Source organism: Sebastes umbrosus, chromosome 21, assembly GCF_015220745.1.
Source record: "Sebastes umbrosus isolate fSebUmb1 chromosome 21, fSebUmb1.pri, whole genome shotgun sequence".
In the NCBI taxonomy this organism is placed as follows: Eukaryota; Metazoa; Chordata; class Actinopteri; order Perciformes; family Sebastidae; genus Sebastes; species Sebastes umbrosus.
Genome location: NC_051289.1, coordinates 7,242,416 through 7,254,635, shown reverse-complemented (window position 1 = coordinate 7,254,635; position 12,220 = coordinate 7,242,416). Strand labels below are relative to the sequence as shown.

Here is a 12,220-nt window from a genome sequence, read left to right as displayed (position 1 = left end):
AGCCACATTTGTGATGAACTCAAAACATTAAAACGTGAATTGAAATATGAGTTGTGTTATAGCCAACATAACAATATGAAAATAAACTAAATATTTCATCTGATGGTGGCTCCCGTTATCATTCATAGGAGCAGAGTGGTTATTAGTGTCAGTGGTGGAAGAAATAAGTAAAAATAGCAATAAATACTCCATTACGAGTAAAAATCCTGCATTCAAAATTACAGTCCGTGAGCTAAGACCCCAAATTTGGGCCACCAGTAACATCTTGGGGGAATAATTCTCCTAGTGATTTTTGGCAAGGTATACAGCCCTCCTGCTGGATATGTGATAGCACTGAAGCTGTGGTAGCTTTCTGTGTGTCATCACTTGATTTATAACCCCATGCCAAAACACACTTTTGAAATATTTATGTATTTTATTTCGAATATATTTAACCAGGAAAAGCCTCATTCAGAAATCTCCTTTTCAAGAGTGTCCTTGCCAAGACAGCAGCAGCAGCGCATTAAACAAAGTTTCAGACATACAACAAATAACAGTTGCAGACAATAAAACTTCAGGTTATATTAAACTGGGCCTAGTGCCATGTATAAATGTAACTTGTTATTGTGCATTCAATACTAAGCTATTTCAAATAATACACAGGTTCATATATTCATGTTTTTATTCTAAACATGTGCAAGGTACAGTGAGTAGGGTGGCCATGCCACTACCATTCATAAACATACCTTGTTAACTGATACCAATGCCAATATCAACAATGTCTGTCAATTGCATGATAATCATGCATACCAGCTATTCAAATTTACATTTTTATTTTAAACAAATGTGGAAATGAAAATGAGTGATGGCCTATTAGTGCCACTGCCATGCATAAACATACCTGTTAATAAATAATAATAATTAAAAAAATAAATAAATAAATAAAATAAGAATAATAAGAATAAGAAAATTTCGCGACCCCCCTGCAGTACCTCCGCGGACCCCCTAGGGGTCGCGGATCCCCTGTTGAAGACCTCTGTTCTAGGTCACATAGGGACAAATGGCTCAGACAAAGCATCTGCAGCCTGATGTACCTTCCTCCAGCTCCTTCAATCTATTTTTTTTTTTAATTATAATATTTTTTTTTTAAACTTTTTACTTTATACGACTTTTAACAAACATACAAACCCCAATACAATGATACAATAACGTTGCAAGACTGGTCCATAAAAAGAAAGAACAATAATAAATACATTTTTCATAGAAGAAAGTATGATGAAATTAAAATGATGAAGTCAATAATTGTGTATGTGGATCTGATTCATGCCCAATTATTTTCAAATAAGATTTGAGTTTTAGAGACTTTGTTTCTTGAATTCTGGTGACTTTAAAACGATGAAAATAACAAAATAATAAGTACACTACAACAGCATGTTTATGTTAAACTTCTAATTTTACCTTTAAATCTCAGGAAAGAAGACTGAATAATTTGCCCCTCTGGCATAAAGTTTGCATGTGAATATCCAGCATAATCTAATATTCATCAGTTATAATTCCATTTTTTTGCCCCTGCTGTCTCTTTTTTAGGATTATACATGCTGTACAGTGCCAGAAACAGGTTAAAAAAAGTAAATTTGACAAAAATTGGGAGAAATACGAATTGGGACCCAGGAAGGAAACCGGGAGAGGGCAATGAAAAACGGGAGTATCCCGGTAAAATCGGGAGGCTTGGCAAGTATGCTGTTTAGGCCCATCTAACGTATATGTCTGGGAGGGATAAAACTATGAGTGATACATGGTTGTTAATTTATAACTTAAAGTGCATTAAGTCACAATATCAATGATGCTGAATTCCTTATTAAAAAATGTTGTGCACTTCAGCTGGGTCTCATACAGTATATCAGTTATACATTAGATCATCATTAATGTTTGTTGAGTCTTATCGGACCTAGCACATTCAGACTCTGATGGGGTTGGCAGTGCCAGCTCCGGCCCCCACTTTGGCCCCGCCCTTGGCAGACAGACAGACACAGACAGACAGACACAGAGAGAGAGATGGATGGTAAACAGCAGAGGATCAGAAGAAGCAGAGAAATGCACTTCTGATGTGAACAGCCAGGCTTCAGCTCTTGCGGAGGTTAATAGCGCGGTGCTTCCGTTCACTACGGGAACCCACGCGGCGCAAATCCGCTGGCTCTGCACCGTTATGTATCACCATTATGAATCTCCATTATGAATCTCCCAGATAACCTGATATGGAGAGGGCAGAGGAGATCCGGCAGCTTGCAAGAAGCTCCGGTATGCATGAAAAAGTCACGGTACGCCAAGGAGTAAAATGAGTAAAATACTGCGTACCGCTACGTACCGGCCCACTTCGAGCACTGCTCATCTCTCATGACATATGTTGAGCCAGGCAGCTAGTCCATAACTGCTTACCGCAAACTCTACACTCCCTCCCTCATCTCTCTCCCTCTCCTCCTCACTGTGGCTGCCCGGCACAGAGCGATTGGACCAGCCCAGTGTCAATTAAGGAAAAGAAATGGGCCGATTTACCTGTTTTTTGGGCCAAAAAATGTAGGGCACGTATTTGGTTGAAATTAAGTTTATGAATGGTGCAGAAGACTTATTGTGGGTATAAACTAAAGTAAGGGGAAAAATAACTACTATTCAGTAAAATGGAAAAAAATTTCTGGTGTTATACAAATGAAATGGCAAACGTGTGTGGTGGCAGTTTCTGTTAAAACAAGACACAAACCAACGTAACAACTTGTCTTTCAGTGAATTTAATAAAAAAGCATACATTAATAACTAAAATATCTGCAGATGGACTGCAGATGGACTCACGAGCACAGCCACCTGTTGTGGACTGTGGCAAGTGAGCCCCGAATACAAAGAGTAGTCAGTATTTATACATTTAAAGCATAACATGAAGATAAGTGCAAAGAAGAAAAGAAGAGGAGGATAGAAAGTATATCAATGCGTCAGCACACAGCAGACAACAAAGCATCACAAGACATAACAAGTATTTCAGCAATCTGTTGTTTGCAGTTACAGAGACCTAAAATGTCAGGTCACTGTCCTATGGTGACGAAGTTGAACATGTGAGGCCCTGAGATTATCTAAAGGTACAGTGTTAAACTGCAGATATGAAAATTGCCATTACACGTGTTTTATATGGATTCAACACAGACTTTCTTTTTATTGCAGAAACTTGAGCAAGAACTCCTTGTCCAAAGATGAGGAGCTCCGCAGGGGAGACTCTCTGGTGTCCGACAACGGGAAGTTTAAGGCCGTCTTCCAGGTGAGATAACTCAGAATATTTATGCACTCCAGATATTTATCAGGATGCATGGTACATGAGCACCGACCTGTGGACAAGTAAATGCAGAAGTAAGAGAAAAAGTGTTTTGAAATGCACGTTCTGATAACAGTCAAACGTTTCTTTTTCTGCCTGCAGGAGGATGGTAACTTTGTCCTCTATAGCTGGAAGCCTTTGTGGGCTTCAGACACTAGTGGAACAGACGCTATCCGCCTGCGCATGCAGGCTGACTGCAACCTGGTCATGTACAACGGGAGTAGCGAACCCAGGTGGCACACAAACTCTGTCAGAGGCGACTGCGACATATGCTGCCTTCACCTGTCTGACGAAGGCAGACTGGAGGTGCAAGAGGAGGGTTATGCGGTTTGGAAGACTGATAGAGACAATGGCAAGAAGTGATTAATTGTATGTGAAAGTCATGTTTGGATGTCAGCTTGAGTCACCAGTAAAGCTGCTTGCTGTGTAATCTGGCATCAAATAAAAGCAATTTTTTACAATGCATGAATTTGTTTCTTCCCTCTCTTGGTAGTGAGCTATAATCAGGATAAAGTGTGTCTCTGTATCTCAGCTCCTTGTGAATGAACAACTCTTTTACTTAAAGGGACTATTTGTAACTCCGCAGCGAGAAACTCGTCTCCCTCCGCCCGCAGCCGGAGTGAACAGGGAGACACCGGCACCCGGTCGGTAACGAGACAACAACGTTTCTCTCTGCGGAGCCCCGTCACTTCACAAGACACGGAAAACCTCTGTTGGTCTGGAGGAGCTGCAGCATTTATTTCTGCACAAACGTCCACTGTACATTCACTAGATATTCTCAGAGCTAAACTAACTCTTCTGCAGTGTGGAGTGAGCGCGCGTTCACATCTAGAGGTGGAGCGAGTACGCGAGAACGCGCGCATTGTCTGAGTGAAGGCAAGCAGACAGAGGAGACGAGGCTCCGGCCACACGCGAGCGCGCATATGCCCCGACCCGGTACATTTATACGCTTAAAAAGTTACAAACAGTCCCTTTAAAACTGATTGAGAGTTTAAAGTGGTGTACATCATACACACCACATAATTCCTCGAAAATACCTCATGAAGACACCAAGACCTCGAGGAACACCATAGAAAAAGCCATGCTGGGATTTGGTGTCAAAAACCTTTGACATTTGGAGATTTTGATATTTCTGCAAGAATTGCATTTTTCTGTGAGTGAATGGCGCGTACTTCTGTTGTGTAAACTGCTCAGAAACCCCCTTATTGTCAATCTACCTAGGAAAGCCATCCATCCTCTGAATGCTGTAGGTCTGTAGTTTGTGGTTGTAAAGTTTCATGACGCTGTGAAGAGGTCACCACAGGTCATTTTATATAGTGACGTCAAATTTAAAAAAGTTGTCTCACTATATCAAATGGCTTCAGACGCTGTCCGCCTCTATATACCACGTAATCCTGAACCTCTATCTGCATGCCTGTCCTTCTGCCTGACTTTGGACCTTGATTAAATGAGTCTTCTGATGAATAAAGGCGTGACTTTGCTATGCCTTTTTACTGAGAATCTACACTCTCTGCCAGTTGGTTAGTGCTGATAATGCCATGCTGTTTCTTGATTAAATGAGTCTTCTGACGAATAAATGTGTGATTTTGCTATGCCTTTTTACTGAGAATCTTCACTCCTTGCCAGTTTGTTATTAACCCATACAATCTATTGCAATCCAGTACAACAGCTCTGACACATATTCTACCTCTATGAAGCTTCTAATGACCAAACTTTCTGAGAGGTGTTAATTCAACTATATGTTTAGTACTGAGGTCGTAGTTGGTGGTGGTGTTAAAGTTGCAGTGGGTAGAATTGGAGCAAATATGATTAAAAAAAGTTATTTTTATAAAACGGTCATGATATCCTGACAGTAGTGCATGAAACAGGTTATCTGAAAAAAATCATGTGCCTCTGTGTCCTCCGGAGTCCTCCGGTGCTCCTAACATCATCTGCAGGATTTCACGGACCGGAGGAAAACAACCAGTCAAACAAGTAAAATGAGAGAGTAACTAGAATGGCACTCGGAGAGCGCAGACCTCCGCCAACGCATGACTTTAAAAACAGATCACAGCTGGCGGTACGGTGTGTTTCCGTGTAACGTATCGGCGGATGCCTCTCTCATTCAGCAGCCTTGTTATGTCTGTATAACGTTACACTACGTTGTCTGTCATCCCATCATCTACCGCTTCTTTGTTTCTCACCGCGGACAGACAGCAGCTCCCCACATCCACACACATATCTCTCTGCTCTCAGAGGGAGGCGGGGTCATGCGTCATCAACGCGTCATCAGTTACACTGCGCATGTGTTATACATTGTGGTCTTAATGTTCTGGCTAATCGGAATCCGTAAAAAAAATCCTGAATCCGGATCATGATCCAGATCGCCACCAAAATCTAATGGATTGTTCATTGTGCCACACCCCACCCCTCCAAAAGATTTCATTCAAATCCATCATGAACTTTTGGAGTAATCCTGCTAACAGACAAACAAACCAACGCTGGTGAAAACATACCCTCCTTTGGCCTTGGCGGAGGTAACAACGACAGTTCTTTGGGAATAGGGCTCAGGACTTACTGTTTTCCAGTAAATCATACAGTACATACTGCCACTCCCTTTCCATTCTCAGCTCAGGTGATATAAAGATAGGGTGGGAATATCACCTCCTTCACTTCTGCTCACGGACTGACCGGTGTGGAACATTCAAGGCGGTAAGTACTCTATACTTTCGTATTGACTGAAATGCCAAAAAAGCATGTGGTGTGAATGCATTTTCAGTATTGGAACAGTACAACATCACAGCTTTAGTTGTTAGTAGTATTTGTTTGTTTGTTTGTTTCAGAATCATGAGTAAGAACTACTTGTCCAAAGATGATGAGCTTCGCAGGGGAGACTATCTGATGTCCAACAACGGGCAGTGAAAGGCCGTCTTCCAGGTGATTCACTGAAGAAGCTCATCAAATCTCATTTACCTGCCATGTGTGAAGTTAAATGCTATAAAATAACTGATCCCTCTATATTTTGGTGTGATATTGTTTGGATAACATCTCTTTTCCTGCCTGCAGGATGATGGTAACTTTGTCCTGTATGGCTGGACGCCTGTGTGGGAAACAAGAACTAAAGGATCAGATAATTTACGCCTCTGCATGCAAGCTGACAGCAACCTGGTCATGTACAACGAGGCTGGGACTATCAGGTGGGACACAAAAACCACCACGGCTGGGAGCAGCGTGTGCCGTCTTCAAGTGACCGATGACGGCAAACTGGTGTTGTACAGGGGAGCTCAAGAAATTTGGAGAGCTCCTACACGTCCATGAAAGGATGTCATGACATCACAAAGCTTTTGAATTTGAATGCTTTGCAAGTAAAAGTCATCTTTGGATGTCAGCATGAGTTACAATAAACCTGCCTGCTGTGCAATCTGGAATCAAATAAAAGCACATTTTCACAATGTATAAATGAGTTATTCTTACTGGGTTATGACTTAGTTTCTTAACAACAGTTCTACTTGCAAATATCTTGGTAAAGAGCACTGGTAGTAAAAAAACTCTATGAATTTTAACCATTAGAGTATGTATTACATATAAACAGGTACACAAAATGACATATAGTTGTTTAGATTTTAATCTGTAACATGTTTATTTTTTATGGTTTTCATCACCTGTTCTTATTAAATGCCCTTATTGCAACATTATAACGTTCATTTTATACATTTTCCTTTTTTAATTTAACATTTAAATACATTTTCATCAAGCTTTGTGCATCATTGTAAATATTGATTTAAAAACATTTTTCTAAAAAATAGGGGATTTCATGATTTTCTCTACAACCTGAAAATGTTAGACAGTAACCATAGATGTCTGTCTTCATACACAAAAAATAAAAAATATGTTGTGTTTTATGACAGATATTGCAATTGTAATGTGTAATGTCCTTACTGTAGCATATATATATATATATATATATATATATATATATATAAAATCTAATATTTTTATTTCTTTATTTTTATTTCTTAAATTTAAAAATGACTGCAACTATTTTAGAAGGGAAAGATTGAAACATAAATATTAAGTGTTTATAGGGACATTTCTGAGAAGTTAAAGATTTGGCATTGTTGGAGAGTCTCCCATCGTGTCTGTCCTGTTTTATGTCCTTTACCCATCAGGGCTACTTTATGATTAATTAGATGTTGAGGAAAAATAAACATGGAGTATTCATAGAAAAGTTGATACTAAGGCAAAGGTACCAGAGTCCTGGAGATGTGTTTATTGTAATGTAACCATAGACAGGTATATGCATGCAAGGTAGGCATATGTGGATACAGAGACTACAGTAGGATTAGTGTGACATCTTGTGGTGCCTTGTTGCAATCATTTCTTTCATTCCTATAACTTAAGTTCCTCCTTCGCACCATACAGTATATATAAAAGCAATTAATTTAAAGAGTTTCAATTCTGTTTTTAAGACTCGTAGACTTGGAGTTACATCCTGATTGTTTTATAATGTACACAGACAAAAGTTTGAACAGCAAAACTGTCCAAAAACATTCATATATATTTTTTATGCATGCAGAATATAACCTTCATTCTCAGGTTCCTTAATCTGTTACAGTGTCAGCAATTCTTTCTTTAATTTGGTACCAAATACTTAATAAAACAGGTAGTTTACAAGCTGATTAATTCAACACAATACCAATCAAATACAACAATGAATATACCTTTTAAACCTTATGACACTAATATGGTTGACATCAGTGTATGCACATAAAATATTGCCATTGTGGACGTCTGGCTCTTAACTGTTAGAGTCTGTTATGACTCTGAGATAACTTAGTTAACATAGTTATGACTATGTGTAGTGGCTGTTTGTCCATAATCAAACTCAAACTTGAAACAAACTTGAAATCAAAAAGCCACTTATACACCATATGAATAGTACTCATTGTCCATAATGAGGTTTTGAATTTCTCCTGTTTATTTAACCTTAGCAGGCACACCAACAAAGAAATATGGCTCATTCTGCCTCTGCTACTCTGGTAAAATAACATAGACCCTTCAGGTACAGGTTGGTCCTATACCTGCCTGCGGTATAAACCCAGGTGCCAATAATGCTGCCCATCCTTTAAAAAAAATAAATAAATAAATAAAACTGATCTTTAAAAGCGTGAGGGCAAATTTAAAGTTCAGAATCCATCGTGTTATTGTAGGTTATTTAACAGCATTTTAAGGGAAATCTTTTACTGCAGCTGCTCGACACAGAGGAGTCGTATAACAGTGAGATAGTTGACATCAGTGTATTCACATAAAGCAGGTATACTGCAGAGGCTGGTAAAACATTTCCACTGTGTGCGTCTGACCCTTGCAGAGAAATGTAAATGTGCTACAGATACAGCAAGTAAATTGCACATTACAAAGTTAATTACACATATGATAAGCAAACAACTCCAGTTAATCATTCTTCATCTGGTTGCTGTAGATGATGTAACAAGAACGTTTTTGTATGGCTCATTTAAAAAGTTTCAATTCTGCTTTTAAGACGCGTAGACTTGGAGTTACATCCTGATTGTTTTAGACAAAAGTTTGAATAACAGAAATATCCATACTCTTTTATGAATGCAGAGTATAACCTTCATTTTCAGGTTCCTTAATGTCTTAGTATCAGCAATTTTTTCTTTAGTTTGGTACCAAATACTTAATATAACAGATAGTTTACTGATTAATTCAACCCAATACCAATCAAATAGTAACAATAAATATATCTTTTAAACCTTATGATAGCTGAGATGGTTGACATCAGTGTATGCACATAAAATATTGCCACTGTGGACGTCTGGCTCTTGCAGACAAATGTATATGTTGCAGATATTGCACACGTAATTATACAAATGATAAGCAAACAACTCCAGTTAATATTCTTCATCTGGTTGCTGTAAATGGTGGTTCAACTGACATGCAATAAGAGCATTTTTTATGGTACACAAGTCAATCAGATATATGTATTTTTTTGCATAACGGAGGAATGAACGTCTGTCTCTAAAGCACAATGAGGTACTAAACTTCTGACCTGAAGGGAAACTCACCAAACCCTCTCAAGCTATCATGCCAAACATTTTTTTAAATTATTTTTATTATTTTTATTATTTTTATTTGAGTTTATTAAAATGTTTAAAGCTATAGTTTTGTTTGAGTGAAGCACACTCATATTCTTCGCTTTACTTCTTTATTTTTTTTCTACTCTCCCCCTTTTCTGGACACTAACCCCAACAACTACCAGTGCTCTTTACCAAGATATTTGCAAGTAGAACTGTTGTTAAGAAACTAAGTCATAACCCAGTAAGAACAAAGAGAAAAAATAAATAAACACATTTATACATTGTGAAAATGTGCTTTTATTTGATTCCAGATTGCACAGCAGGCAGGTTTATTGTAACTCATGCTGACATCCAAAGATGACTTTCATTTGCAAAGCATTCAAATTCAGTCCGTGAGCAGATGTGAAGGAGGTGATATTCCCACCCCATCAGTATGTACTCTATGATTTATTGGAATGCTAACATCTGATGAAAATACACTCATCTTCTTCTCATAAGAAAATGACACTTTGCTCCTTCCCAAGTATGCACATAAAATATTGCCACTGTGAACGTCTGGCTCTTACAGAGAAATGTCAATATGCTGCAGATACAGTAAATAAATGCACTCGTAATTATACGTGCAAACTACAAATGATAAGCAAACAACTTCAATTCTTATTTTTTATCTGGTTGCATGCAACAAGAATGTTTTTGTAAGCTACACAAGTTCAGATATATGTATTTTTTTGCATAAGAGATCAGTAAATGTTTGTATCTGAAGCACAGACAATTCTTTTCTGTTTCAGATTTATTTTAGTTTATCAGAATGTTTCTAAAATCATATTGTTTATTAAGGAGCAAAGAATAACACCTACTGAATACACTGATGTCAACTATCTCACTGTTATACGGCTCCTCTGTGTGGAGCAGCTGCAGTAAAAGATTTCCCTTAAAATGCTGTTAAATAACCTACAATAACACGATGGATTCTGAACTTTAAATTTGCCCTCACGCTTTTAAAGATCAGTTTTATTTATTTGTTGTTTTTTTTAAAGGATGGGCAGCATTATGGGCACCCGGGTTCATACCGCAGGCAGTTATAGGACCAATATGTACCTGGAGGGTCTATGTTGTTTTACCAGAGCAAGAGAGGCAGAAGGAGCCATGATTTCTTTGTTGGTGTGCCTGCTAAGGTTAAATAAACAGGAGAAATTCAAAATCTCATTACGGACAATGAGTACTATTCATATGGTGTATAAGTGGCCTTTTGATTTCAAGTTTGTTTCAAGTTTGAGTTTGATTATGGACAAACAGCCACTACACATAGTCATAACAGACTCTGAGATAATTCTATGTATGAAACATGTATGTTGTCTCATTTCCTTCACAGTTTCTAATATATGACATAGTTTACAGACAATTTAATGTGAATATTTTTCTCCATCCTCTTAGACATGCAGCTCACGTCCATGTTAAGTCCTGATTTGGGCAAAACCCTCTTAACATAAGTTTTATGGGACACAGGACTGCCATGATACCAAAAAAAGAGGGCAAGGCACGCCTCCTGCTTCCTCTCCACCTCCAGCTCAGATGATATAAAGATGCAGCGAACAGCTGTGAATATCACCCGCTTCACTTCTGCTCACAGACTGACCGGTGTTGGACATTCAAGGCGGTAAGTACTCTATACTTTCGTATTGACTGAAATGCCAAAACAGCATGTGGTGTGAATGCATTTTCAGTATTGGAATAGTACAACATCACAGCTTTAGTTGTTATTTGTTTGTTTGTTTCAGAATCATGAGTAAGAACTACTTGTCCAAAAATGATGAGCTTCGCAGGGGAGACTATCTGATGTCCAAAAACGAGCAGTGGAAGGCCATCTTCCAGGTGATTCACTGAAGAAGCTCATCAAATCTCATTTACCTGTCATGTGTGAAGTTAAAATGCTATAAAATAACTGATCCCTCTATATTTTGGTGTGATATTGTTTGGATAACATCTCTTTTCCTGCCTGCAGGATGATGGTAACTTTGTCCTGTATGGCTGGAAGTCTGTGTGGGATTCAGGTACTTATGGAACAGGTGGTTTCCGCCTGAACATGCAGGCTGACAGCAACCTGGTCATATACAACAAGTCTGACAAACCCATGTGGGACACAGACACATTTGTCCCCATGCCACGTCCTCCTCACCACGGACACAGGAAGGACTGCCATCTCGAACTGACCGATGACGGCGAACTGGACTTGTACAGGGGATCTGACAAAGTCTGGAGCTCTGCTACCTCCAAAGGCGTTAAAAGGAACTAAATTAAGAATTCCTATATGTTGTTTCCACGGCCTAGGAAAGTTAAATCAATATGTGTGAAGATGAGCTACTCTCTCTCAAAGCCAGAAACCAGAGAAGTCTCAAACTTGTGAAGTCATTGGGTATAAAGTCTGGAGCTGCTCCATACCAAAGTGTGAGCTTTATTCTATTGTATTGTTCTCAGTTGTGAATCAGAAAATGTACCCATAGACTCAGTACTCAGTGTCATCTAGTCTATACAATTTTCCCCAATTCATTGTCTATGGAGCAGCTCCAGACTTTACATTGAGTTGTTCATGTTTACTAATATTTTTGGACTGTCTTAGATCATTAGGAATAACATGTATGAATTTTGAAAATGGCCGTAGTTCCCCTTTAAATGATGTCTTAACATGACATCACAAAGCTTTTGAATTTGAATGCTTTGCAATTAAAAGTCATCTTTGGATGTCAGCGTAAGTTACAATAAATCTGCCTGCTGTGCAATCTGGAATCAAATAAAAGCACATTTTCACAATGTA

The 12,220-nt window shown here is 38.6% G+C and overlaps 2 protein-coding genes across 5 annotated transcripts; both read left to right on the top strand.

Annotated features, from left to right (window-relative positions):
- The first annotated feature begins 2,211 nt into the window (after positions 1–2,211).
- LOC119480934 (mannose-specific lectin-like) lies at positions 2,212–3,788 on the top strand. The gene is made up of 3 exons (XM_037757591.1): positions 2,212–2,297; positions 3,187–3,280; positions 3,437–3,788. The coding sequence occupies exons 1-3, from the start codon at positions 2,212–2,214 to the stop codon at positions 3,695–3,697; spliced, it is 441 nt and encodes a 146-aa protein (XP_037613519.1). The 3' UTR covers positions 3,698–3,788.
- Positions 3,789–4,894: 1,106 nt separating this feature from the next.
- On the top strand, positions 4,895–12,220 carry LOC119480452 (mannose-specific lectin-like). 4 transcript variants are annotated; one of them, XM_037756696.1, is made up of 4 exons: positions 4,895–4,912; positions 10,843–11,065; positions 11,187–11,280; positions 11,411–12,220. In XM_037756696.1, the coding sequence occupies exons 2-4, from the start codon at positions 10,992–10,994 to the stop codon at positions 11,699–11,701; spliced, it is 459 nt and encodes a 152-aa protein (XP_037612624.1). In that variant the 5' UTR covers positions 4,895–4,912; positions 10,843–10,991; the 3' UTR covers positions 11,702–12,220. The 4 variants fall into 4 exon arrangements, 3 of the variants coding, with proteins under 3 accessions (XP_037612624.1, XP_037612622.1, XP_037612623.1); XM_037756694.1 differs by lacking the exon at positions 4,895–4,912 and adding an exon at positions 5,955–6,025; XM_037756695.1 differs by lacking the exon at positions 4,895–4,912 and adding an exon at positions 9,846–10,002.